General features: G+C 42.8%; 1 protein-coding gene across 1 annotated transcript in view; it reads left to right on the forward strand.

Moving 5' to 3' along the window:
* The first annotated feature begins 254 nt into the window (after window positions 1-254).
* LOC142380615 (uncharacterized) overlaps window positions 255-27,960 on the forward strand; it is a 30,858-nt gene continuing 3,152 nt past the window's right edge. Inside the window, exons 1-21 of the mRNA XM_075466528.1 lie at window positions 255-374; window positions 1,596-2,263; window positions 2,498-2,523; window positions 3,955-4,255; window positions 4,893-4,933; window positions 5,892-6,177; window positions 11,906-11,949; window positions 12,141-12,417; window positions 12,498-12,538; window positions 14,194-14,470; window positions 15,192-15,232; window positions 15,543-15,816; window positions 16,034-16,077; window positions 18,427-18,715; window positions 19,280-19,323; window positions 19,449-19,522; window positions 19,725-19,939; window positions 20,034-20,287; window positions 22,525-22,653; window positions 23,908-24,061; window positions 24,214-24,243. Coding sequence (XP_075322643.1) covers window positions 2,194-2,263; window positions 2,498-2,523; window positions 3,955-4,255; window positions 4,893-4,933; window positions 5,892-6,177; window positions 11,906-11,949; window positions 12,141-12,417; window positions 12,498-12,538; window positions 14,194-14,470; window positions 15,192-15,232; window positions 15,543-15,816; window positions 16,034-16,077; window positions 18,427-18,715; window positions 19,280-19,323; window positions 19,449-19,522; window positions 19,725-19,939; window positions 20,034-20,287; window positions 22,525-22,653; window positions 23,908-24,061; window positions 24,214-24,243 — 2,911 coding nt within the window. The 5' untranslated portion in view covers window positions 255-374; window positions 1,596-2,193. The remainder of the gene's footprint in view (window positions 375-1,595; window positions 2,264-2,497; window positions 2,524-3,954; window positions 4,256-4,892; window positions 4,934-5,891; window positions 6,178-11,905; window positions 11,950-12,140; window positions 12,418-12,497; window positions 12,539-14,193; window positions 14,471-15,191; window positions 15,233-15,542; window positions 15,817-16,033; window positions 16,078-18,426; window positions 18,716-19,279; window positions 19,324-19,448; window positions 19,523-19,724; window positions 19,940-20,033; window positions 20,288-22,524; window positions 22,654-23,907; window positions 24,062-24,213; window positions 24,244-27,960) is intronic.

Raw genomic sequence — 27,960 nt, forward strand, 5'->3', positions numbered from 1 at the left:
CTGCCTTCTTGTGCCAATAAAGCTATTTGAAATTGAAAAAAATTGGGCGATATCTTTAGTATCTTTTTTTTGTGTGTATTGGCATTAATTATCCAGCCAAGACTGATAACAGGAGTGCATTTGTAAATCAATAGACAATAGACTTTGGGAGGTATTTCTCCTTTTATTTCTACACAAACTTGCTGAAACTAGCCACGGCCCTGCCCACAGGAGGATGTTTCTCAGTTCCGCCATCTGGGCGTTGGTTTGAGGAGGAAGTGAAAGTACTTTCAAAGCCCATAAACTCCCTGCTCTGGCTTTCAGAAGCTGGAGACGTGGCTGTGTTTCAGTCCTGAAGCAGAGTGCTGGCAGAGCTGCAGGGTTCCTCAGAGAAGGTGAGCGGCACACCTGCACACAGCACATCCCTGCAGCACCCTGAGGGAGCATCAGTGTCTGCTCACTTTCAGCTGGGCGCTCTGACTTCCTGTTTCCAGCCGTTTTTATTCCTGTGTGGAAACAGCTTACAGAAAGCCACTCTAACCAGTCTCAGTTCATTTCCTTCCGAGCTTCACAGGAAGGGTTTGAGTTGTTCATTCAGTACATTTTAGAAAGATTTAATCAGATAAACGCACACAGAGGCGCGCGCGCGCACAGAAACGCACTACGGAAGAAGAGGAAAGGAAATATTTTATAGTTCGTTGTAAAAACAAATGAAATAACATCATTAACGTTAGTTCCAAATCTTTAAACGTGCGCAGGAACAAACTTTGGAGAGATCAGAGTCTGCTTTAGGCTGCAGAAACATTCCTTTCTGATGACACATCTCTCACAAACATTACATTACATTACGGTCATTTTGCAGACGCTTTTAACCAAAGCGACTTACAATAAGTGCGTTCAACATCGGTAGGCAAAAGGTGGGCTCACTGCTCATGCGCCGACGTCTTTGTCCTATTTAAATCTGTCAGAGAGCTGATTGGTCAGGAGGCGGGGCTTTTACAGGTATCGGGTGCTTGTCTGCCAACCCAACCTGCTCCGGAGCATCAGCTGTCAGGGTGAAACAGCTGGTTAGAAGAGAACCAGCTGGGTGATTCTGATCATTACGCACAGATGGAAGAACATTTCCACTGCTTTGTATCCACAGTCCCTGTTCTCCCGCTGGATGCTGAGCCTGACCAGGGTCAGAGCTGTGCTTATATTCACACACTTTACTGAGTTTTACTACAAGCTGATTTCAGTTTTGTCTGAGTTTAGCTGGAGAAAATAGTTTTGCATCCACACACTGATCTGTTCGATGCAGCGACACAACGTATCTACAGGCCTGTGTTCTCCTGCCGTCAGTGACACGTAGATCTGAGTGTCATCTGCATAGTTGTGGTAGGACACATTATAGCTGCGTATTAGCTAGCCTAATGGAAGCATGTACAGATTGAACAATAGGGGTCCCAGGATTGACCCCTGGGGAACCCCACAGGTCGTAGCCATTTGGTCTGAGACACAGTTACTGATTTCAACAAAATATTTGTGCAGTGCAGCTGCTTTCTTTGTCACATGACTGGATGTTTGCAGCTCCCAGTCCTCTGTGTACTGGTTGATATCTTCTTGTAATTTTCCAGGTGGAAACTATGACGACTCAGAAGCTGCTTGTTGAAACTCTGAATCAGTTGAGTCCAGAGGAGTTTGATGAATTCAAGTCACTCATTGGGACAAAGAAAGGTTCATTACTCCCCTGAAGGCAGCAAACCACCACCCCTGGGTAACTTAATTAAACAGAAAAAAGGGTGACAATGACAAGATCAGCCATCAGGGGGGACTGTGAGGTACAGTTTAGGAGAACGGCATTTGCACAGAAGGTCCTATCAGTCTTTGGTTGCTCTACATGGAACACAGTTCCGTTGGCCATAAGGGAAAATTCAACATATGTAGCTTTTAAGAAACAACTAAAAACATGGCTTACAGATAACCAGGACTGTAAACATGAAGGGTAGTTTTAGTTTTAGTTTTATCTTGTGATGTGGTTAAGTGATATGGAATGTTGTACGTTTTGTTTTCTTGTTTCCTATTTTTGTCTTTGTCTTGTCTTGATTTTAGTGTGAACAGCAGGACTGCAGATGGAAATTAGCCTTGGAGCTAAATCTGGCATATTTACATTGTATGTTTATTAATATGCAGAGTCCTGTCACAAATAAACAAATAACTAACTAAACACGCAGGATGGCTTTCTGGAAGAAGATAATGACTGATCTGCTGCAGAGATTGTTGGGCGCTGACTCAGGAGCCAAAGGTGAGGCAACAAACGTACCGGAGCACTGCGTATATTTCAGAGCTTCACTTGGAAATTAAGGAGCGCATGAAGATTATTAAAGTGTTTCCATCAGATCTGTCACAGTTTAGCAGATTCCACACAAATACATTCAACAGCATTTAGCATGGTTTCACTTCAGGGTAAAATGTGTCGGATAAAAGCTGATAATGAACCAGCTGCTGACAGCTTTTATTCTGTCTCTTTCCTCCTCAGAGAAACGACCTGAGCGGAGCCAGAGAGTGAGTAACATCACATCAGTCCACTGCACACAGTTCAGCTTTGAAACAGAGGATCAACACTTAAAGGGACAGTTCGCCTCTTTTGACATGAAGCTGTATGACATCCCATATCAGCAACATCATTTATGAACATCTTCTTACCCCCTGCTGCGTCCTGTGAGCAGAGTTCCAGCCTCGTTTTGGTGTTGATGAAGGTAGTCCGGCTAGTTGGCTGGGGTTTAAAAAATAAAGCGTTTTGCTTCTCAAAACAATATGCGTTCAACAGAGTAATACATTTGCATCACAAAATCGTTCTCCAGGAAAAAGTCAGACCTCACAATCTCTTGGCCCTATTTTCTCTCCCTTCGTATCACTGCCTGCTGTGTAGACCCAGCAGCAAACACCGTAACAGGTGCGGTTGTCGGCAGGCGGCAGCAGGCAGTGATACGAAGGGAGAGAAAATAGGGCCAAGAGATTGTGAGGTCTGACTTTTTCATGGAGAACGATTTTGTGATGCAAATGTATAACTCTTTTGAACGCATATTGTTTTGAGAAGCAAAACGCTTTATTTTTTAAACCCCAGCCAACTAGCCGGACTACCTTCATCAACACCAAAACGAGGCTGGAACTCTGCTCACAGGACGCAGCAGGGGGTAAGAAGATGTTCATAAATGATGTTGCTGATATGGGATGTTACACAGCTTCATGTCAAAAGAGGCGAACTATCCCTTTAAAGTCAGCGTCACCTTAAATTATTAAAGCTTTCCTCAGTCTAATTTAGCAAAGATCATCCTGAGAACACATTCTGAACACATGACTTCCTCATCATAATAACTAACGACACCATCATGGGGAAGTCTGCAGTGAGAAAGAAGAGCTTCACTTTGTTTGAGCTTCACTGACCAGAGTTCACATCCACACTTTGTGTCGTCTCTCCATCTGTTTTCAGTGACATTCATGTGATGATATCTTCATAAAGCTTCATCTGAACATCACCAGCTGCTAAAATATTCTGTCTTGAGTCCGTTGTCATGACTGTTCAGCTGTTCGGTTCAGCAGGAATCAGTTGAGGAGAAGATTCAGTTCAGCTGTGTTATCAGCAGATGTGCTGAGTTTTTCACTGTTTCTGGGCTCTGTCTCAGTTTTCCTTCCATAAATAAAGACACAGTGTAATATGTCATGTGTTGCTGTTCATCTGAGCTTGGATTCACCTCATTTTAGGCCCTGGATAGCACCAGATTACTTTCATCATGTCCTGATATGTAAAAGCTGGTGTGGTGGTCAGCACTGTCACCTCACAGCAAGAAGGTTCCTGGTTCAAATCCCAGCTTTCTGTTTGCATGTTCTCCATGTCTATGTGTGGCTTCTCTCTGGGAACTCTGGCTTCTTCCCATCGTGTCACAGCTGACGAATTGAACTGTGACTCATGAACGTTTTGTTTGAATTTACCAGGTAGAAACGATGGAGTCCATTTTAGAGCTGCTGTTGGAAACACTGGCTGATCTGAGTGATGGAGAGCTCCGGGCCTTTAAGGACTTTCACAACCGTAACGACTCGGGCTTTGAGGACTTAAGTGAGCGTTACCTTTCCCTTTATTCAATGACCAACCGGATGTTCATGGAGATGACAGACCTGCACAACACAGTGTATTCAATGGTGCAGTTTTACGGCCAAAGGTCTGTGGAGGAGACTAAGAAGACTTTGATGAAGATGAAGAAGAAGGATCTGGTGCAGAGGCTGTCAAACCCCAAAAGTAAGAGAGTGAAAACGTGGAAATAAAAGAATTATAAATGTTTAGGAAATGAGCGGCAGGCCTGCTTCATTTGTGGGTTTAAAACAAGATGGTGAATGGGTCAGGATACAGGAAAGAGGATGATGAACCGTGAGCCGGTTTCTGAACAGTTGGTAGTCGGCTGTGTTTGGTGAGGCAGTTTAACACTCAGCTTTGCCATCAGTGTGAAATAAGAAATAAATCTCCATCAGAAGCAGAACGTGTGTCATAAGAAGGCTTTTATAAGTGGGCCTTTGATGGAAAAGATGGCCTTCAGATCTCAGAGGTTTCAGTTGAACGTTTGTTGACTTTGACCATCCTGATGAACAGTAATGAAATAGATAAAAGCCGATATGTGCAAACATCTGATCTCTCTGCGTTTATGTCTGGAATGTTCTAAACTCCCTCAAAACAGTGCTAAATAGTTAAAAAGTTCCAACTATAAAAGGTCAGCAAAGAAAGTTAAAAGGTGCACGTGCACCTCAGCAGAGGAAAATGTGTTGGGGAAGATGTCCACCTCCACCTTTCTGTGCTGACATTTTGTCACCTCTTAGCATCTTCATTTCCTTTTTAAGCTGCTTCTCCTGGTGTTTGAATTCTTTTCTTTATTTCTCCTCAGAAGAAAAGCTGCATGAGTGTCAGTCTGCTCTGATCCACAAAGTGAGTACTGTCTCACCTGTCTGACCCTGCAGAGCAAGGCCTTTATTCAAAAAGAGCCTAAAATCACGTTTTCATCATGCATTTTGGATGGTTTTCACAGAACTGAGTTCGACTTTAAAGTAGGGCTGTGACTCGATTAAAATTTTTAATCGAGTTAACTACAGGCTTTGAAATTAATTAATCGCAATTAATCGCATTTTAATCGCATATACTTTATCCTTTAGAAAATTAACATTTTCAACAATATTTCAACAAACACAGAACATATCCCTATTTGAAATCTGAATGTAGCATGCATGAAAACACAGTATATAGAATCTTGGATGTTAAGCTGCGTTGGGCCCCTGTTAGCTACCACGCTAGCTGCTACATGTTTAGCGTTGAGGTGATATTGAGGTGATATTGAGCCAATTTTTACAATACGCTGCGGTGATACGCGAATTCCTTGTTGCATAATCTGCAAACAACCACGCTCTTGTCGACGCTTCCATCCGTCTGTATTTAAAAAAAAAAAAAAAATTATAGTGTGCGATTAAAATGCGTTATTTTTTTTAACGCGCTTATAAAGCTTTAAAGCTTTTTCTTTTACACATGAAACTAGATTAAATAAGAAGGATTTGGTTCATATGTTTCTGCTACACTGTGCTGCTGGCTTAAAGTGAATTATTGAAGAACATTTGGTGTTCAGGTCAGTTTTGGTATCACTATTAAAAAGTTCCACCCTGAAAACACTGTTAATACTAAAGATGAATTCACCTACGTGCTGTATGTTTGTTCATCTTTTGCTCTGTAAAGATGCTTCAGTTATTTGTGTTCTCCTGAGAGAAAAACATCTTTAAACATCCAAAGGTCTGAAGTAATGACATTGAAAGATAATATATTAGGATAAACTACAACACCGTCTGATTCTCTGTGAACTAAATCGATATTTTCCTCTGAAACACTGTTGGTTTTCCAGATGGCAGCCATGTTAGCTGTGAAACAGCTGCTTTTGGACACACTGATGGAGTTGAAGGGTGATGAGCTCAGTAGATTTAGGTGGTTTCTACATTTGACCCAATTCAAGATGGATCTTCCACAAATCCCATGGAGCCAACTGAGCTGTGCAAACAACAGCTACATAGTGGATCTGATGGTGAATATATACGGTCAACATTATGTGGAGGTGACCCGGGAGACCTTCATGGATATGAACAGGACTGATCTGGCACAGAGGCTGCCAGAGAGCAGCTTTGGACCCAAAGGTACAGTAAACATCTTTCTCAATAATGTACTGTATCATGATAAATACAGGGGTACTTGAAAGTTTATGAACCTTCTTAAATTTTGCTGTTTAAATAGACTTTAGTAGCATTATAACTCAATTTAACATCACATCTCCACACAAGCTGTGACAGCAGATAAAGAAAAACTGATGAAACAAAGTAGATGAGGCCACAAAATTCTGTTTATTTACAGCTTCCACGGGAATTAAGAGGGTAAGAAGCAGCCAGGAGCTGCTGATCAATGCACTGATTAATTGATCATCAGTCAGGAAAGACATCAGCACTGATCTTAGAGAAGCAGCTGCTGCTGCCCATCAATCTGGGAAAGGTTATAAGGCCGTTTCCAAACTATCTGGAGTCCATCATTCTACAGAGAGAAAGATTATTCACAAGTGGTGTAGGTGCAAAAGTCGACTAGCAGATATTCCTGGCTTACACGTGTTCAAAAAACTGTTGTCCTTAAAAATCCACATGAAGTCCAGGTAACGTTAGAAAAAACATAGAAATTTATTCCACAAGTGTCACTCAAGTATCCATACACCTGGCTTTCAACACAATATAGGACGGAACACGGTAAAAAACCGTGTGTCTCCACTGCTGGTCTGACGTTCACAACACAGGTGTAACCTTCCAGCCTCTTAAAGTTACAGTACCGCCAGTATTAAACTTAAATTAAATAGCCCGTACTAAACAGAAAAGATGAACAAACAGCCATATTCAATAAAACTTTCTCATCAATGACTATTAGACCAATATTCAAACTTAAGAATAAAGAACATAAAGTTAAATTACATAAGCAGAAATAAGAAATCTGCAAATCTGTATGTAGGAGCCATAATTATTTTCTTTATATTTTTTGTTTTCATTATGGTACACTTTATGGTTATTGGTTCACTTTGATTTGTGTTTTTGTTTATTGGTTATCATTGGACATGGGTGTGACACTGGGCGTGTGTGGTGCGCAATTGGAAGCCCTTTATTAGCCCTACCTGGCACCTGTGCGCCAGTTCAGTTTGGCGTGGGGTGAGTAAGGGGGAAGGCTATCCTTTTGCGCACCGCATCGCACTTCTCACATCGGATGGACTAAAAGCCTTTGTCTCAACGTTTCTGCTCTATCTTGCAATTGGAAAGGACTTTTGGAGTCTGAATGATATGGAGAGCAATAAACGGAAGAAACCGGAATGAGTGTGTGGACATTACATCATTGAGTACGCGTAAGACAACTGATTTCCCCCTGCTTAGCCCACAGCGGCGCTGAACTAATTGGTGTTGGATCTAGCCGCAATACTGTACTTGCCTCATACAAGTGGAAAACATTCAGGACAGCTGTCAATCTTTCCAGGAGTGGACGTCCCAGCAAGGTCACCCGAAGGTCAGAAACCCAAGAGCTACATCTCAGACTCTGCAGGCCTCAGTTAGCATGTTAAAGTTCACCCCAAGGTCAGAAACCCAAGAGCTACATCTCAGACTCTGCAGGCCTCAGTTAGCATGTTAAAGGTTACAGATCACCCCAAGGTCAGAAACCCAAGAGCTACATCTCAGACTCTGCAGGCCTCAGTTAGCATGTTAAAGGTTAAAGTTCACCCCAAAGTCAGAAACCCAAGAGCTACATCTCAGACTCTGCGGGCCTCAGTTGGCATGTTAAAGGTTAAAGGTCACCCCAAGGTCAGAAACCCAAGAGCTACATCTCAGACTCTGCAGGCCTCAGTTAGCATGTTAAAGCGGGCACACCTGTGCACGAGAGAGAAGCCACCACAACGAGTGAACGCTGGCGCGATTTGCTGCCGCTGCTCGCCGGTAGGCCTACTTGCTGCCCTACTGCCGCTGCTCGCCGGTAACTTTTAAAGTTTTAAAACTCACCTGGAGCCTTTTTTCTGGCCGTCTACGCTACCCGAGCCCTCGTCAATAATGTGGACCGGTAGGACATACATCCTGCGTCTGGCTCCTTCTACTGCCCGTTCACCTGCAAGTGGCGGGTCTGCTACAGTACTCGGCCACTGACCTGCTCCAGCTGCGCTGTCACTCGCCTGGACCCGCGCCAGAGGCACTCCACCTTCACCCGATCATCATCTTCCAGCCTCGCCGGAGATACATTCACCGAGGGTCCCGCCGGGATTTCCAACACAACAGCTCAACAGCAATAAAATCCATCTGGTCCAGCTCTCGACGTCGCCCTCCACGCTCCACCAGCCAGGCTGTCGACCACAGCGTGTTAGCCCGCCTAGCTCGGTCGGCTAACACCACCATCAGCTGCGACAACACCTCACTCAACTTTGGATTACTCAACATCCGCTCACTGACACGCAAGGGACATCTCATCCAGGACCTCATCACCGACCGTAAGCTAGACTTTCTTTGCTTAACCGAGACATGGCAACAGCCCCAAGACTATTCTCAGTTGATTGAATCCACTCCAAGTGGGTTTGTTTACAGCTGTCAACCCTGTGTCTCTGGCCGGGGAGGAGGCCTCCCGATAATCTATCGCGAGAACTGTAAAGTCTCGCCGGTGCCCGTGCCAGTCTCTAGCTCGTTTGAGTCCATTGTCTGTCAGTTGTCTGGTCCCACTCCAACCATTATTGCCACTGTCTACCGCCCCCCAAAACCGAAAAGTGACTTTTTAAATGATTTTACTGCTTTTCTCACACATCTATCCTCTCTCTCACCAAACATAATACTGCTGGGTGATTTTAACATCCACATGGACAATACCAATCTGCCTCTCACCAAAGACTTCACTTCCTGTTTAGATGGTTCTGGATTTCAGCAACATACCACTATTCCCACACACTCCAAAGGACATATTCTGGACTTAATCTGCTGCTCTGGTGTCACCCCTCTCAACATAACAGCTGATGAACTCCCCATAACTGACCACTTTCTCCTCTCATTTACAGTGAAGCTCACTCTCTCAATCGCTAAAACACCACGCCTCATTTCTTTCCGAAACATAAAGAACATTAACCCCTCCACTCTCACTGCAAGTATCCACTCTTCATGCCTCCTCGATATCAACAATCTGTCCACCCCCGATGACCTGGTCTCTCACTATAACACTGGTCTCCATAAGATTCTTGATTCTCTGGCTCCACTGAAAAACCGATCTGTCTCCTTCACCATCTCCGCCCCCTGGTTCACCCCCGATCTCCGACTCATGAAAGCCAAAGGACGACAACAGGAACAGCTTTACAGAAAAACTGGTCTCACTATTCACAAAGAAATATACAATAACCACATCTTACAGTATAAGGACTTCATTGCCAGCACCAAATCACACTACTACTCCAGCCTAATCACTGCCAATCAAAGCAACTCTAAGTCACTTTTCTCCCTACTCAACAATACCACCAAACCCCAGGACTCTCTCCCCCCTCACCTCTACACAACCTCATTCTGCAATGCCATCATGTCATTTTTCACAGAAAAAATCAAGAACATCCACCAGAACCTCGGATCAATACCTCACCTCAGCACCCCAGTCGACCTTCCCCCACCTACACACTCCCTCTCCTCCTTCCATCTCCCCACTCTCTCAGAAATCACAGAGCTCATCCAGAAATCCAAACCATCCACCTGTCAATAAGACCCCCTCCCAACCCAACTTGTCAAAACATGCCTCCCTTCTCTGGTCCCTCTCATCTCCGCAATCATCCACACCTCCCTCACCACTGGAACTGTCCCTACACCTTTTAAAACTGCAGCCATTACCCCAATTGTAAAAAAAACCTGGTGCTGACCCCTCCAACTTCAACAACCTCCGTCCTATCTCCAATCTACCCTTCATTTCCAAAATCCTCGAAAAAACAGTTGCCTCCCAGCTCCATTCTCACCTATCCCACAACAATCTGTATGAACAGTTCCAGTCCGGTTTCCGCCCACTCCATAGCACTGAAACAGCACTCATCAAAATCACCAATGACCTCCTCATGGCATCTGAATCTGGACTACTCACCATCCTCATCCTCCTCGACCTAAGTGCAGCCTTTGACACCATCTGCCACACCACCCTCCTCAGCAGGCTATCTTCCATTGGCATCACCCACACTCCCCTGGACTGGTTTACCTCCTACTTCTCTGGCCGCACTCAATTCATTCAACTCAAGACCCTCAAATCAACTCTCTCCCCCGTCACCTCAGGTGTGCCCCAGGGCTCTGTCCTGGGGCCCCTCCTCTTCATCATCTACCTCCTTCCCCTTGGCAATATCTTCCGCAAATTCAACATCCACTTCCACTGCTATGCTGATGACACCCAGCTCTACCTCACCACTAAACCTTCGTCCTCTCTCCCGCCCACCTCCCTCACTAATTGCATATCTGAAATAAAAGCCTGGTTCACCCAAAACTTCCTCAAATTAAACAGTAGCAAAATGGAGGTTCTCCTCATTGGCACAAAATCCACTCTATCCAAAACCAACAGCTTCCCACTCACTATTGACAACTCCTCCGTCTCACCCCTCCCCCAGGTTAAGAGTCTGGGCGTCATCCTGGACAGTACACTATCCTTTCAATCCCATATCAATAACATTACCCGGTCAGCCTACTTCCACTTATGAAGCATCAACCGCCTCCGCCTCCGCCCCTCCCTTACCCCTCACACTGCTGCCATCCTTGTCCACAGCCTCGTCCCCTCCCGCCTGGACTACTGTAACTCTCTCCTCTTTGGCCTCCCTCAAAAATCACTCCATAAACTTCAACTGGTCCAGAACTCAGCTGCCCGCATTATTACAAGAACCCCCCTCTATCCACCACATCACCCCTGTCCTCAAACAGCTCCACTGGCTCCCTGTTCAGTTCCGTATTCAATTCAAAGTTCTCCTAGTAACATTCAAGGCCCTTCACAATCTCGCCCCCCCATATCTGTCAGATCTCCTCCATGTTTCCACCCCCTCCCGCTCTCTCAGATCCTCTTCTTCCACACACCTGTCTATCCCCTCCGCCCGTCTCACCACCATGGGCAGCGGAGCATTCAGCCGCTCTGCCCCCCGCCTCTGGAACTCTCTACCACCCCTGCTCAGAAACACAGACACACTCCCCCATTTCAAATCACAACTCAAAACTCATCTGTTTAAAACTGCCTATTCCATCTGATACAATTCCCTGCCCCCTTTTTTGTTGTAAAAGATTTTCTGTGTTTTATTAATTTTATTGATTTCTGGTGTTTTACTTCTTTTAATATTGATGTGTTTTATTTTGATGTTTTTTATCCACTTTGTAAGGTGACCTTGAGTGTCCAGAAAGGCGCCTCTTTAAAAATAAAATTTATTATTATTATTATTATTAAAGGTTAAAGGTCATGACAGCACAGCTAGAAACAGGCTGAACAAGTATGGTTTGTGTGGAAGGGCTGCAGGAGAAAGCCTCTTCTCTCTAAAGACAAATGATGTTTGGTCATAATGCACAGCAGCACGTTTGGATGGTGGAAAGTATCTGCAAAAACATCATAAAAGAACTGAGAATAGATGAAAGCTGCACACCAGCAGTCCAATCATGAGGTAACCAGCTTTCTGAAGAAGAAGGCGGTTTTAGAAAGAAACAGAAAAACAATCCTGACAAAGATCTGTGTTTTCTCTCAAAGGAACGTGCTTCCTCCTGCTTTCTTTCCTTGTGGGAGGGATGTGGGTAATCTAAAGATTTAACAGTGTTCATTTAAATATGTTCTGAGTATAACACCTGCTGCTGAATCAGTAACTTCTGAATCTTTTCTCCTCAGAGAAACACGCTGGGGGTGAATGTTTTCCTGCACTGATCCACAAAGTGAGTCTGACTGCAGTTCATTTGGCTTTCACTGAATAGATGTTACACACATTATCTTTGGTTCCAACATGTCCAGCTGAAATAATCTTTCTCCGTCTGCATTTCTAAAACATGAATGAGAAGTAAAAAGACAGATCAGTTTAAATCACAGCTGATGACTGAATTAAACAACATTTCCTTTGAATTACCAGATAAAAACGATGGAGTCTGTTACAGAGCTGCTGCTGGAAAAGTTGGCTGAGCTGAGTGACCGTTCGCTCAAAGACTTCTGGATCACATTTAGTAAAACTCAACAAGTCGGGCCTCATTATGTAAAACCATGGACGCCGCTGGATGTGCCAAACATACAGGATTTGGTGTTTTCAATGGTTCAGACTTACGGCCAACAGGCGGTGGAGGAAACTGAGAAGATTTTACAGGAAATAAAGAAGACTGATCAGCTGGCAGAATCCAGCTTTGGGCCAGAAAGTAAGACAACAAAGACAAAACATGTGCAAATCATAAAACTTTGCCACTCACAAGTGTCTTTTGTGTCTTTTCCTCCTCAGAGAAACTCTCTGTGGGTGAACAGCGAGGTCTGATCCACAAAGTGAGTAACGTGACATCAGTCTGACTCAGAACGTGACGGCTTTCATTCAGCAGATGCAGGCTGAGTCCTCACACTGAACATGTTACTGATTCAATGCAAACACGTGTTTAATGCCGGATGTTTGTAAGGAGCACAGGAGGAATGAATCGAGGGATAGAAATGAATTACACAACCTTAACTCATTGGCTGCCAGCCATTTTCAGTGCAGAGAGACCCATACTGCCAAGTGTTTTTCAGTATTTTGACTGATTTTCCAAGACCCACAGAAAAGTGTGTCTTATGACTTTGTACACACCGAAATTACCAAAAGAAAGAGTAGACTCTCTTCTTTCATCAGGAAAAATGTTTGTTTCTACCATTTTCAGTCCTTTAGTAATAGACAGTAGAACATAGGTTGGTTTCACCAAAAACAGCTGTTTGACCAAAAAATGGAGAAAACAAGCTTTTTGTGCAAAGAAACCTGTCAAGCAGAACAGTGACTTTGATGCTAACATTTTTTGCTTTAGTGACACCTCAAACATCTGAAAAGTGGTTTCCTTCCATAAAACAGCAAAAACAACACTGAGAAGGTATTTTGATAGCATAGCATTGTCTGAGTCATCAGAACTGTCTGGTGGTGCGCTCCGCTGAGGTGAAATACGAGCACGCCGACGACTCTCTCCGCTTGGCCCGGGTATCTCGTCGGTGGATAGTAGTGGTACACTACTTCTGCTGCACAGAAGGCTCTGTTCGAGCGTTAGCTGCCTAAATTTTTTGTTTTTTTGTATTTTCTCATTCTCCGATCTTGGCAATTATAGTTTACAAACATTTTGATTAGTCTCATTGGCTTCAAAGCCGCTTCAGTCTTCTTCTACAATCTATGTGATCTTTACTCATCTCCCATCCAAAGTAAGTAATTTTGCCAGTATATTCTCTGTTTAGTGTTTACAAGCCTAAGATTTAGTGACAAACTCTGCTAGATTGTTCCCCAGCCTCCGTTAAAAAACGCAATTGAAGTCTATAGACGTCTTTGGCAGTCAATGAGTTAAACACAGACACAGATATGAGATCCTGTTATGGATTTCTGTGTTTACACTCTCAGAAATAGGGGTACAGTACGAGTCTTTTTTTTGTCCCCTGAGGTACAATCTATACTAATGTACCCCCTAGGGTTAATTATTGGACCTAAAAGTACATATATGTATCTTTTTGAGGGTCCAAAAGGTACATATATGTACTCAAGTGGTAAAAGGTACATATATGTACCCCAGCATGTTTTCTACATGCTGGGGTACAATAGACAGTCTGTGTTAGGCTACTTCAGTATAAGGGTACAGAACTATACCTTCTGAGGGTACTGCCCCAGGGACAAGCCATCGTACCCCTAAAGGTACAATTCTGTACTTTAGTTTCTGAGAGTGAAGCAGCAATAAACATTGAGAGCTGCAGGCTGTAAATAAAATCATTTTAAGAAGCTGAAGGAGGAAAAGTTCATTTTTCCTCCTCTTGTCATTTTTCAGCCTGTTTTGCTGATGATCAGAAACAGTAAACAGCCCTCTGTAGTCAATCCTGCAGCATGTACCAAATGCATCGGGGCCGTGTGTGATCTTGCTGACATGTTTGTAACCGTCTCAGTGGGTTGAATATCTGTCTCATGCATGTACTGACTGTTCCAGGTGGCAACGGTGGCAGCTGTCAAACAGCTGCTTTTAGGGACTTTGAATGATTTGAGGCCTGAGGAGCTCCTGAAATTCAGAAGACTTCTGGTGTCGGTGACCTTCCTTACTTTTGGTTCAGACTTTTCGAGTCGTACAGAAAGCAGCACAGGCACAGTGGATGTGATGGTGATGGAGTTTGGACAGCAGTCTGTGGAGTGGACCCGAAAGGTTCTCGAGTACCTGAACAGAACCGATCTGGTCCAGAGGTTCTTGGAGACCAGCTCAGCACCAAACAGTAGGACAATAACAACAGAAATCTGAGAATGGATGCTAACATTTGGGTGATAAACTCAGTAAGATTTGTAATGTTGAAGAAAGACGTCTGCACTGGAAAAAATCTAAATCTTACCAAGTATATTTGTCTCATTGAGTATCCCATTACACTTAATATCAGACACAACTGCCTAACAAGCACCATTTCAGCCAGATATAGGGACTTGTTTTAATACAATACATCTGGAATATCTTGTTAAGTGAAAAAGTCTTGAAAACATATTGTTTTGAGTCATATTTCACATGAAACAAGCTTTTTCTTTTCATTTGAAGAGGTTTTTAAGCTAATTTCAAGGTAATTTTTATCTCAAAATTCCTAAATATCACATCTTATTTCAAGAAATCTTGACAAGCCGAAAATTGGCTTGTCAAGATATTTAGGCAGATTTTTTGCTTATTTCAAGCAAAAACATCTTGTATTTGTTGTTTTTTTTTACTTATTTTTGGAGGGGCATTTTTTCCAGTGTGTTTTCCAGTATTTATATTATGAGTCAAAGGAAAGAAAATGGCGGTGTGAGTGTCAGTGTTGGGGCTGTGAGACACAGCTCATATCCTTTATCATTGCTGAGAAGGTTCAAATTGAGTTTTGTTTAGTTGTACAATCATGCTTCTGATACAAAGAGTTAAGATATAATTATGAAATCAGTTGTTCACGAGTGTCTTTTGTGTCTTTTCCTCCTCAGAGAAACTCTCTGTGGGTGAACAGCGAGGTCTGATCCACAAAGTGAGTAACGTGACATCAGTCTGACTCAGAACGTGACGGCTTTCATTCAGCAGATGCAGGCTGAGTCCTCACTCTGAACATGTTACTGATGCCTCCCTTTGACCCGCCGTGAAAGAGTTGCAGTCTGTAACTTAACAAAATAACCGTGTCTCAGCATCTAAAAGAGAAGGAAAAGGACTCGTTGTTTTGTGTAGAATTTAGTTTGATGTTAAAAAACGTAATGAGACAAATAGATCAATATGTTCTGTTCTATGTACATATACACACACACACACACACATATAAATAATGGATGTACTGACTGTTCCAGGTGTCATATCTGACAGCTGTGAAACATCTGCTTTTGGAAACTCTGAATGATTTGAGCGACGAGGAGCTGAAGAGATTCGAAGAGTTGATGATCTCTCGGGAGAATCTCTCACACATGTTATGGACATCGCTGCCTGCAGACAGGTTACTTATAGCTTATGTGATGGTGGAGGAGCTGAACCAGCAGTCTGTGGAGGTGGTCAGTGAGACTCTCATGGAGATGAAGAAGACTGATCTGGTGCAAAGACTCACAGACAGAAGCTCAGTACTCAAAGGTAAGCTGAACTAGTTCAAACTGGATCATCACCTGTACTAAACAGAAGAAACGAGGTTCATAAAGCTGTACGGAAATATCTGACTCACGTCTCCTTGTTGCTCAGTGTTTTTAGCTGGATTCTTTAGTTCTGCATGTATAATGTGCATGTTTAACTTTGACCAAAGACGACTCCATCTGGATGTGAGATGACATCATAATTATCTGTTTTTTCTCAGAGGAACTCTCTGGGGATGAGCATGGAGCTGCGCTGTTGAAGGCAGTAAGTGTGACATCACAGCTTTCATTCAGCATGAAAATCAATCTCACCTTTAACATTTTAAATGAGGCCGCAAACAAAACTCGTGTTTGAAACTAGACGACTCTTAAAGTTTCCAGTCTGAGGCCACGGTCCAAAGCAGAGAAGAGTGGATTTCCCGCTCCGTGTTGGGAGTGAGTCGCTGCCTGGAGTAGAGGAGTTTAAGTATCTCTGGATGCTGTTTAAGAAGCGGGGTAGAATAGAGCGTGGGATTGTCAGACAGATCAGAGGCCATGATCTGTGGGACCAAATGAATTAGATTCCAATCACAAGCAGCTGAAATAAGCTTTCTTGGAAGGATAGAAACCTTTCAGGCGTATAAGAGATTCTCGGTCAGACTGAGGTCAGGGCTTTGACCATCATTCCAAGAAGTTCAAACTTTCCATGAAACACTTGTTTCTGTAGCGGTGTGATTTGAGTCATCATGCTGAAAAGGGAACCTCAGCTTTTCCTCAACAGTTTACCTGCATTTAGCCTGATGAATCATTCCTTCAGTCATGACCACATTCCCAAGCCCTGCCAAACAGCCCACAGCATGATTGTTCCACCACCGTGCTTTACTGTGCTGATGTTATTCTCAGGGTGCTGACTTTGTACCATGTGGTGTTTTTCTTTGATCCATCTTAATTCTCATGTTGCCAGAGGACCTTCTTACCCATTTTTGAGGAGTCTCCCAGATGCCTTTAGGTGAACTCTAAATATTCTATCTTCTTTTTTCTGAGCACTCTTTCATAAAGTCCATCTTTGAGGAGTGTGGGACATACCAGAGTCCTGTGGACAGACGCTCCATTGATGCTTTTTCGAGTCCCTGCGTGTCCCTGGTTGAACACTTTGTTGGGATGGCCTCTCTTCTCTGACAGGTGTCATCCCTTCCTGCTGTTGATGCTCTTGTCACACCTCTGAGTGCCCTGAAACAACAGGAAATCTTGTGCACACCAGGGAGAAGGCTTTGTTTACACTGGATCTGTCGGAGGTGTAATTATTGACTGTGAAATCAGAACTGAGCCGTCACTTTTGGAACCTTAGTTCCTTCTGATCTGACTCGGATGAGGAAGGGTCCCTTGATCCAGAGAGGAGGGGATCATACCATGTTGAAGTCGTGTTTTCCAGAACTTTCCTAATGAACATGACCCGTCTCTCTGAAGGTCTGCATCCAAGCTGTCGACAGAAGGACAAATCTCTGGCTCATGTAATGCACTCCTGACACATCTCCAGTGAGACAGGAACTCCCTCAGGCTGGTTCTGGTTGTTCAAAGCGAAGCAGAGTCATATGCTGTGTTCGAAACCGCATACTACAAACTACATACTTCCATACTACATACTACATACTGCATACTGCATACTACATACTACATACTACATACTACATACTCATGGATCAGACAGTATGCAGAGCGTTTACCCACAATGCATTTCGCTCCTGCCCGAGCCGAAATCAGCCGGCCTGAAGCTGATTTCTCTTAAGCTATAAACTCTGTAAACTTTAGCAACATTTGAAACATTTTCAGGTGAGAAAGTAGTCGTTTAGATCCCCAACGTGTTGAAAACCTGACAAAATACCGGCTGTTTACAATTTTGTTCCCACGAATTCGGCGCTACTAAAGCTAGCCGCAGTGAGCAACGCACTTCCGGTTATTTTCACAAAATAAAATACCCGTTGCCTTTTATCATAGGGAAAGCCATTACGATACAATTGGTGCTTTTGTTTTGAAAACAGGAAGTGAACCTACCCTCGTTGTAGCTAGCTTGAAACTGCCATTTTCACAGGAAATGACGATCGGCGACGTCACGTTACGTTGCATCTTGGGTAGTTTGAGTATGAGTAGTAACCTCATGATGCATACCCAACATTTCGGAGAATCTAGTATGCATCCGGGAACTTCTCGCTTCCTCAAACTCGCATACTAACTCAAAAAGTTAGTAGGAGAAGTAGGAGAAGTATGCGGTTTCGAACACAGCCAAAGACTTTGTTAGATTATTATGCAAAGGGCCCTGAGGTGTTTGTTTGATTGTAAACTGGTTTTATCTGGATAAAACTAAGGTGATTGAATTCAAAGTTGTTAACAGAAGAAAACCTGAGAATGAACGCTCTGGGATTAATCACACCTACCAGCTAAGGCAGCGGGAACTCAGGGCCCTGAAACACCAGTCAGAGAATCAGCTGTTGGGAATGTTGGTGTTTTTTATGGACATTGGTCATCATGCAAACATTCAGATTAAAACACTGATACTGATAAAATGTGAAGAAATGCAGCTTTAACTTTGCCATCTGAGAAAATGCACCTTTAAGAATGAATTCTTTGTTTTTTTCAGATAGCAGCAGAGACAGCTGATAAACAGATTCTTCTGGAAACTCTGAAGAGTTTGAGTAAAACAGATCTTTTAAAATTCACATGGTTGCTGGAGCTGACATGTTTCCAGAGGGGCGTCCCACAAATCCCTCACTATAAGCTGGAGTACCGTCTCATGACAGCTGAAATGTTGAATCTGGTGGTGGTGGAGCTTGGCCAGCAGTGGGTGGAGGTGACCAAAGAGGTTTTCATGGACATGAACAGGACTGACCTGGTCCAGAAGCTATCAGAGACCAGCTCAGCATCCAAAGGTGAGTAATGTGGAAAACAAATGTGGAAAAGCTGGTACTCAGAACGTCATCTGTATCATTTTATGTTTCTGAACGACATGAAATTTAGCGAAGACACTGATGGTCCAAAGAAGCTGAACCACAGTGACTGTGTTTGAGCGTAGACTTTTCTTCTCGTCGGTTTAATTTTCAGTAGAGTTTGGAACAGCTGGGCTGACTGCAGGGACCTTTGGTGCAAACATTGGTGTTTCTCAGAGGATCAAACCTGAGTGGGTTTGGTTATTCTCTCACTTTTGATCTCAGACAACCAGCATGTCAGTGGTTTTGTGTTTTCCAACACTTTAGGTGTGCATGTGGTCCATTTGCTGTAATAATGTAAAACAGCATCGCTTGCGTTTTTAAAATCTTCAGGACTTTAGCTTTCCTGTGGTGTTATTACAGAACAGAGTGCATATGAAGAGCTTCCTTTTCCTCCTCTGAGGCTTCGGTCAGCAGCGTGTCCTACTGAACATGTTTGATCATCAAACATGAACACGATTTTATTGGATTCTTTAATATTGTAATCAAACTCTGTGTTTTAACAAGGACCTTCAGGAAGTCTGAAGCCAGAGGGCCGTGGAAGTGGCATGGTATTTCCTTACATTTATTCATCAGATCAAGTTATTGATCTTTAATTTGATTTGATTTAAGAATTTAAATGAAGAGTCGGTGAGAAAATTCTGCACCTGTGTATATAAATGATTATCCTCTGCAGCAGGGCTCTGGTGGCTGGACTAAACTTGGACCTGAGGTGAACAGTTCAGATTCAGACGAGGCTCCGACTTACAGGTAAAAATAACATCCTCAACTACAGGAAAAAGTTAAGCTTGAATTTCATTTTCAGAAGAAAAACTGTGATTCTGATAGATCACAATAAAAGTGTTAGTTGTGTTCTGCTGGTCAAATGTAACCAGGGCAGCTACTTTTACATTTCCTCTGTTGGGTCCCTCCATGTTTTTATTAGAAGCTTGTTTTTTAACTCCCATTTCAGCCTTCAGTCTGACGTGGGACACTTTGAGTGCAGCATCTCTGGTTTGCGCTGGGTCTGCAAGGAAAAGGTTGGCTTTAGGTACCAGTTCGGCTCTTGGGACGGACACATGGAGCGAATGGAAAGCAGACGATACTCACCTGCAGGTCCTCTGATGGACGTCACAGTCACTGCTGGGAGGTTAGACGAGGTGCACCTGCCACACTGGATCTGCATCGGTCAGAAGGCATTAGGAAAATAGAAAGTATTATGAAATGTGTTGATGTTTTTTCTTTCATCTCACAATGTCTGTGGTTTGTGTATCTTCCACAGATGGCATCCGAAACTTATTGGACAATTTTGCAATCCTACACATTACCGATTGTGGCGACATTGTGGAAAAAGTCTCCGAGGTCACAGAGTCACACGTCAAGTTAACGGAACCAAGTTTTACTTTAAAAGCACCCTTGATGAAAATGGGTCTTCCTGTGAAATACAAGTGTAACGTGTTGCTATACTATCAACCCAACACGCCGTTCCTCAAGCTCCACGTCTTTCTGGTCCCACGCGATCCTGCTCTTCAACAGGTGACTGAACATTTTATTGTCATAAATACTGTACGCAAGACACCTTCAACAGAGAGTGAGGGCAAGTTTTCAGCAAGAAAAAAGCAACAATCTGGTCATTTTATCTTTAATTTAGCATCACAACATTTTGAACACTGATAAAACATCTACAAAACTATTGTGAGAATGTCTGGTTTACATAAACCAGCTACAACTTCTGCCTTTCTTAGGCATTAATATCATAAATATGACCTTCATGCACTGTTGATTTTCTGCTTCTGCAGTTACACTTAAAGCAATACTATGTAACATTTCTACCTTAAAATAACAGCTTGAAAAAATTTGTGTGGCTAGAATGAGTTTTAATTACAATTGGCCTGTCTCCTATGCCCTTCGGGGGTCTGAGTTGGAAAAACTGCGCTATGTAACTTTGCTGCAGCGGCCCGGTAGCTGAGCGGAAGTACTTTGACTTGCTTTCTGGCACACCTACCGCAAAAACAAATAGACCCCTCTCACGCTCCCAGGTACATTTGATTACTCTTACCTTCTCAGTCGACATAGCTTGCACCTTCTAACTCCTCGCCGGTTCGTCAACAAACGTGAAAAGTGAAAGTGAAAGGGTGTTGTATTTACGACAGTGTAACCGTACATTACCTCCAAGCCTCTAGAGGGAGCTCCGGAGTGGGCTTTTTGAGAAGTTACATTGTATCGCTTTAAAGGAGAAGTTTGTTTGTTTAATCCTGGACCTTATTCCTGGCATAAAACACGTTCATCTACTCACCGATAACAGTTTGGTGAAAGTCGGCGTCCTTCGGAAGATATTTAGATCACTGGAGATCGGCGTATATCCATATAACGGGAGAGAACAGGGCAGAGACAATACAGCCTCTAAATAAGGCATTGTCTGTCTTTATTTCACCAATACTTTTAAGACCAATGAATGAATGAACGCGTACTATTGCTCTGTTAGCTCAGAGCTGCTGTGTTGTTGTTATCCGGGGCTATCGGGGGGCTTATAGGCGGCTTTCTACACATGCTTCTACTGGGATGATGTCATCAACGTGCGCCGCTGCAGCACAGTTCATTCACTCGGGAAAGGACGTCCATCGTACTCAGAGTCGTCGTCCTCGTCGTCGTCATCGGATAAATATTCTGCCATGTTGCACAAAACTAGCAGCAGCAAACTCTGTGTGAAGTTAGCCGACCGTCACAGAGCACGGAGTGAATGAGCTGTGCTGTAGCGGCGCACGTTGATGACATCATCCCACTGACGCGTGTGTAGAAAGCTTCCTATAAGCCCCCTGATAACCCCGGATAACAACAACACGGCAGCTCTGAGCTAACAGAGCAATAGTACGTGTTCATTCATTCATTGGTCTTAAAGTATTGGTGAAATAAAGACAGATAATGCCTTATTTAGAGGCTGTATTGTCTCTGCCCTGTTCTCTCCCGTTATATGGATATACGCCGATCTCCAGTGATCTAAATATCTTCCGAAGGACGCCGACTTTCACCAAACTGTTATCGGTGAGTAGATGAACGTGTTTTATGCCAGAAATAAGGTCCAGGTTTAAAAAAACGAACTTCCCCAGGAGACCCCTCCCTGGGGCAGGAGACCCTCCCTGAGGCAGGAGACCCCTCCCTGGGGCAGGAGACCCCTCCCTGGGGCAGGAGACCCTCCCTGAGGCAGGAGACCCCTCCCTGGGGCAGGAGACCCTCCCTGAGGCAGGAGACCCCTCCCTGAGGCAGGAGACCCCTCCCTGAGGCAGCAGACCCCTCCCTGAGGTTCTCAGAGCCCGAGTTGGTTCATATGGCTCTAACATGTCATAGATGTACTTTGGGGCTTGACCATGAAGAGACTTGTACACAAGCAGAGCTGTTTTAAAGTCTATTCTCTGAGCGACAGGAAGCCAGTGCAGAGACCTGAGCACTGGACTAATATGGTCGTATTTCCTGGTTCTGGTCAGGACTCGAGCAGCAGCGTTCTGGATGTACTGCAGCTGTCTCATAGCCCGTTTAGAGCCCAGTGAGCAGGCCGTTACAGCAGTCTAACCTGAAATGTGCTAGTCTTACTGTCAAAGTTTCAGTTTTATCATCAATAATGACCTTTTCACGAATGTTTTAATTCTTATTCTGAACTAATCCCCCATAGATGCTGATATTACATCCATAAATCCATGACCATCTCCAAATGTACCTTAAAACTGAGGTGACATAGATGTTGTAACCTTGAACCAGTTTCATCTGTGTTTATTTAGGCTGTGAGCAAGAAAAAATCCTCCCATGGTTATGAAGAAATCCCAAAGCACGGGCCAGACAAGTTCCTGAAGATGAAGCAGGGCTTCAGCCTCACAGCTGACGCAGAGACGGCACACGTTCAGCCAGAGGTACCGTGAACAGTCTGACGTACACGGCCACATTTTACTGAAGCGGCTTTAGAGATTGTTTTGGTGTTTGGCCCGAGCACCGAAGGGTGAAGACTGATGTTTCACCATTTGATACGAAGTTGTTTAGTTTCATCTTGGACTCATCACTCTGACTTTGGTCACCACACCAACTTCAGATGTGCTCAGACAATAGATGACAATAGATGACCACACATCCTTTAGAAAACTGACTTCTTTGCAGGAGATCAGTGTAGACTCACAGCGCCACATGGTGGCTGCTTGAAAAACGCCATCTATCAAAGCAAATCAAAGCAAATTTATTTGTAGCACATTTCATGTACAAAACAATTCAAAGTGCTTTACATAAAATAAAAGCATTGCAGCAGGGAGTGGAAGAAGCATAAAACATACATAAAAGAACATAAAGAGAAACAAATAAAATCATTTAAATGAATTTAAAAACAAGCAACAGTCCAGATAAGTTCAAAGATATCGTGCAGATTTCATGCATAGACACATGAGAAAAGAAATGTTTCTAACCTGGATTTAAAAACGCCATCTTTACTGGCTTCAAACGTCCCAGCCAGGCCCTTTTCTTTTAACAATAAAAGCTAAACAGTACAAACTCAATTAAAACAGTGAAAGTAAGCTGATGCCCTTGAAGCATGAGGCCTAAACTTGCACTGTCAGCATGAGAGCTCTGTGAGGAAGTTACCCTTACAGAGCTGAAAGTGAAGATGAATCATGCTGAAATGATTAGAGCATCATTTTAATGAGATATGTAATTGTTGAGCCCTGTGATCCGGGGTGTACCCTGCCACTCAGTGACAGCTGGGATACGCTCCATACCCTTCAAGCTTAAACTAAATTACACTGATGCATTCAGAATACCTTCCTACTTCTGCATTAATGACACTTTAAACATGAGAGCATGAAAGCAGCTCTCTCAGTGTGTCAAGTAACATTAATGAGTAAATACAGTAACATTAATGAGTAAATACAGTAACATTAATGAGTAAATACAGTAACATTAATGAGTAAATACAGTAACATTAATGAGTAAATACAGTAACATTAATGAGTAAATACAGTAACATTAATGAGTAAATACAGTTACATTAATGAGTAAATACAGTTACATTAATGAGTAAATACAGTAACACTAATGAGTCAGATTTCAATCCAAAATGCAGTTTGTTTGTTTTTGTTCTGCATGATTGAACTTGTCTTTCTTTTATCCATTATTTTCTGCAGAAAATAACTCTCAGGTATGACAGCCAAGATCCAAACTTCTATGAAGTGTTCATTAAGAATCCGGACAGAGAGTTCAACCTTAAACTGTCATATACGCACCCGATAAAGGCTGAAGAAAAGGATGCGCCAGTCTGGACCTGTGCATTTAGAAACAGTGAGTGCACAAAAGGAGAGGAAATGCATTCATGAATGGTCACAAACTCATTTAATGCTTTTATTTTCTACCTTAATTTCATTCATTCATCCATCACTTATGAATGCAAACCACAGTATCAACTAACAGTTTTTATTTGTATTTCATTTCAGATGACTATCCAAAATCTGGTCCCATCGAGGGTAAGATGCTGCAGATACAGAACAGATTCCACATTCAGAGTTTTATTTGTCACATGTGGATGTACACCCATAGTGAAATGAAACTGCAACAAGCTCCCGTGTACAACTGTGCAGTATAGAATAAAATAAAATATGAAACAAAGATAAAAACAGAAAGATAGAATACAAATAGACCTGTGAAAGTATACAGTAAGGCAAGGTAAGTTTATCTGTACGGCACAATTCAACTACAAGGTGCTTTACAGATACATTAAAACAGTAGAAATAAGAAGCATCAGAGTGGTGTAAAAAGAGAGTGGCGACACTCCCATAGACTTCTATTGAAAGAAAGGAATGCGGAAGTCACGTGGGTCACGGAGACGCCACAGTTCCAAACAACGGACGCAGCTCCGTTAACCTCAATTGCTCGTCAAGAACAATTACTGGTAAGTTAATAAAATAACAGCATTTTAAACGTTTTTTTACATTTTTAAGCATTATCTATCAGAAGTATACTCTTAGACATCGTTATTTTTACATTTGGTTAGCATGAAATGTCGATGTTGATGTTAAAAATGGAATGGATTTAGGGACCTAGCTTAAAGCTTGGTAACGGAGGCTAACGTGAGGTAATTAACGTGATCATTTCACTAAAGTCCGTTAACTTTTTATTGTCAGGTGACATTGTGTAAAGTTGTTTTGATTGTTAGGTTTTAAAACATTACCAAAATACTATATATTTAATACATTTTTGGTATTTCTGACGTATTTTCTCCGGTAAATTGATTAAATTACTACATTTTTGGCATAGTGAGGCATTAGCTGACTGTTCTTTAATTAAGTAAGTTTTTTTCAGCATGACTTTGCAGCTGTGATAATGAATTTATTAATTTCTCTGTTGTTGTCAGGGAGGTCAGCAGATGTGGTGCTCGCTGCTGCCATGGATCAACCCTTAGGACTTCAGAACTTTTCTACAATGTCCAAACCCTTAAATTTGATCAAATACAGTTCATTGTTGCAGATTAATCTACCCAACAGTATAAATAGCAGTAAAATAACTTCTTTAATAAGGCTTGTTTTACATGTTCTATGATGACATTTTATAATAAAATGTTTGGTTTAAATCTGTTTTGTTTATTTTTTTCACAACTGACACATTTATTTTGTCATTAATATGGTTTTAACCAGAAAAAAAGTTAAATTCATATTTTAATCCATCCATTCATTATACCCGCTGAATCCGTCGATCGGGTCGCGGGAGGGGGGGCTCATTGTCCATCCGACACCAGAGAGAACAGACAGACTGAATGACATCTTCTACAGATGGAGTGTTTGGGACAACAGGAGTAAATCCTGGGAACAGACAGTAACATCATGCTCTGTTGAAGGATGTAGATCTGAAGGTAAGCTGGACCTCTGGCATGATTCAGTATAAAGGAGGACCAGGTAGCTGCCCCCTGCTAGCATGCAGGGGTACCCTCTACGATTTAAAATGGTGATAAATGTGTCTCTGTGCTCCAAAAAAGAAAAACGTTGATTAAAATACATAGTCGGTGAAGTGATCAATGCACATTATGGGTCAATATTTACCGAAAATTGCGTCGTAAATGTTAAAGTTATTGTTTTTGTGCTCCGTCTCGCTAAAACCCGTTCAAACTGACTGACAGCGCTGTGATGTTTGGAACTCCGGAGGCTCACATGAACCACGTGACAGCCCTAGCGGCGACTTCAAAGCGTGTCGCAACTCTGTATTACTCTATAGCTCTGAGAAGCATGATTTCAATTTTAACAAAAAAGAAAGAAATAAGAACAATAGATAAAATCAAAAGTTATGATGTGATTAAGTTTTGAAACTCAAGCTTCAGATTTGGAGCTTTATTCAAATGCAGCTGAAAATAGGTGTGTCTTCAACCTGGACTTAAATACACATAATAATAATAATAATAATAATAATAATGATAATAATAGTAATACAAATATACAGAGTTAAGTGGGGGTTGAAGGTTCAGTGTCCCGGTGGCCTGAGGGAAGAAACTCTTCCTCAGCCTCTCCGCTGTAATTATGATTACAATGAATTGGACTCCAATCGGCTTGAATTGGACTAAACTATTTAAGTGCCTTGAGATGACATTTTGTTGTAATTTGGCGCTTTATAAATAAAACTGAATTGAATTGAATTGAAGCGGGGAGGGACAGTGGAGTGAGCTGCTCTGCACATGTGTCAGAACACGCCCGGGGATGCCACCAGGACCAGCAGCCTTTATTCGAGCCTTCAGAGCCCCGCGGAGTTTTCCATCGACCCACGGTTTCTGATTAGGGAAGGTCTACGCAGTCACCGCGGGGACGGATATCATCCATCAGCTTAGCCGTCGCCACTTCCGTAAACAGACTGACGTCACTCAGCGCGTCCTGCAGCGTGGCCTCTGATTGGACGGACCAACCGCTGACCTCCCTGGTAACCGGAGCAACCGCCCTAAGCTTCTGTTTATGCTCCGGCACGAGGAAGATGGCAGCGTGGAAAGCCGGCATCGCTGTGGCTTCGTAGCCGTCTTTATGGAGGGTATTTTAGCGGTGGTCCAGCGTGTTAACACCACAGGTTGGGCATGTCACATGCTGGAAGCAGTTCGGCATAACCTTTGCCTTATAAATAAATAAAATAAATAGGGCTGGGCAACGATTAAAATGTTTAATCTAATAAATCGCATGATTTCCCTGATTAATCACGATTAATCGCATTTGTACGCAAAATCCAAAAATGAATCCAAAAGTAGTGTATAGCCTTTAGCATTTAGCATTATTTTAAATGTGCTGCCATATGAATGAAAGTGCCATAACATTTGTTGTGCAAACACACTTTTAACATCAGCATCTTTCTGTAGTTTTTATGTAGAAGCCTCGCTCCACTGTCTGTTTCCTTGAATGACTTGCTGCTATCAGTTGTGTGTTTTGCCTTTAAGTGATATTTTAGACTGGAACTACTACGCTGAGAAGACAATTCAACTTGGCAGTGTTTACAGATGACTTTGGTTCTGTCGACTCCGCCGTCTGGAAGAACTTTAAAATGAAAATGGCCGAGTAAAAGTTCCGTACCCTTCTCCATGTTTGGTGGATCTGCCGATTACTTTCTTTTCCTGTTCCGCAGCAGACAGCAACAGACTTTTACAAAATAAAAGCCTGTGAGCAACAGACGTTTACAATAATAACGAGTTAACTGGCCCAGCCCTAAAGATAAATAAAAGTCCCCGGCCATGATGAGGGCGGTGTCCCGGTGTTTGCTGGGATGTTAATGGTGTCATGCAGAGAGCGGTGTCTGTATCTGCGTGTGGTGGGATATAAACAATGATGGCCGAAGTAAAGTCCCTGGGCAGGTAGAAGGGTCGACAAAGAGTCGCCAGATATTGTTTTCTTTTGCTTTATGAGAAGACACAAACAGTAAAATGGTCATTGAGATGAGGCAGGGAAAAGGAGGCGTTGATATTTGGTGACTTGACGTCTCAGAACCATGTTGGCAACAAACTGGAAGCAAAATGAAAGCAACAACACAACGAATCAAACCAAAAAGCAAATGTAGTCAAATAATAATTCAACTTTTCAGTGAAACACCTGGAGATGAGAGCATGTCTGCTTTGATATATCATGTGGTTAAAGTAGGAATGTTAGTAAAATCAGCCTGTGTGTTAGAGTTGTTTTCAGTTTGCTGATGCTGTTTGGGTTCATTAAACCTCTGCAGCCGTCTGA

The sequence above is a fragment of the Odontesthes bonariensis genome, chromosome 5, assembly GCF_027942865.1.
Source record: "Odontesthes bonariensis isolate fOdoBon6 chromosome 5, fOdoBon6.hap1, whole genome shotgun sequence".
Classification (NCBI taxonomy): domain Eukaryota; kingdom Metazoa; phylum Chordata; class Actinopteri; order Atheriniformes; family Atherinopsidae; genus Odontesthes; species Odontesthes bonariensis.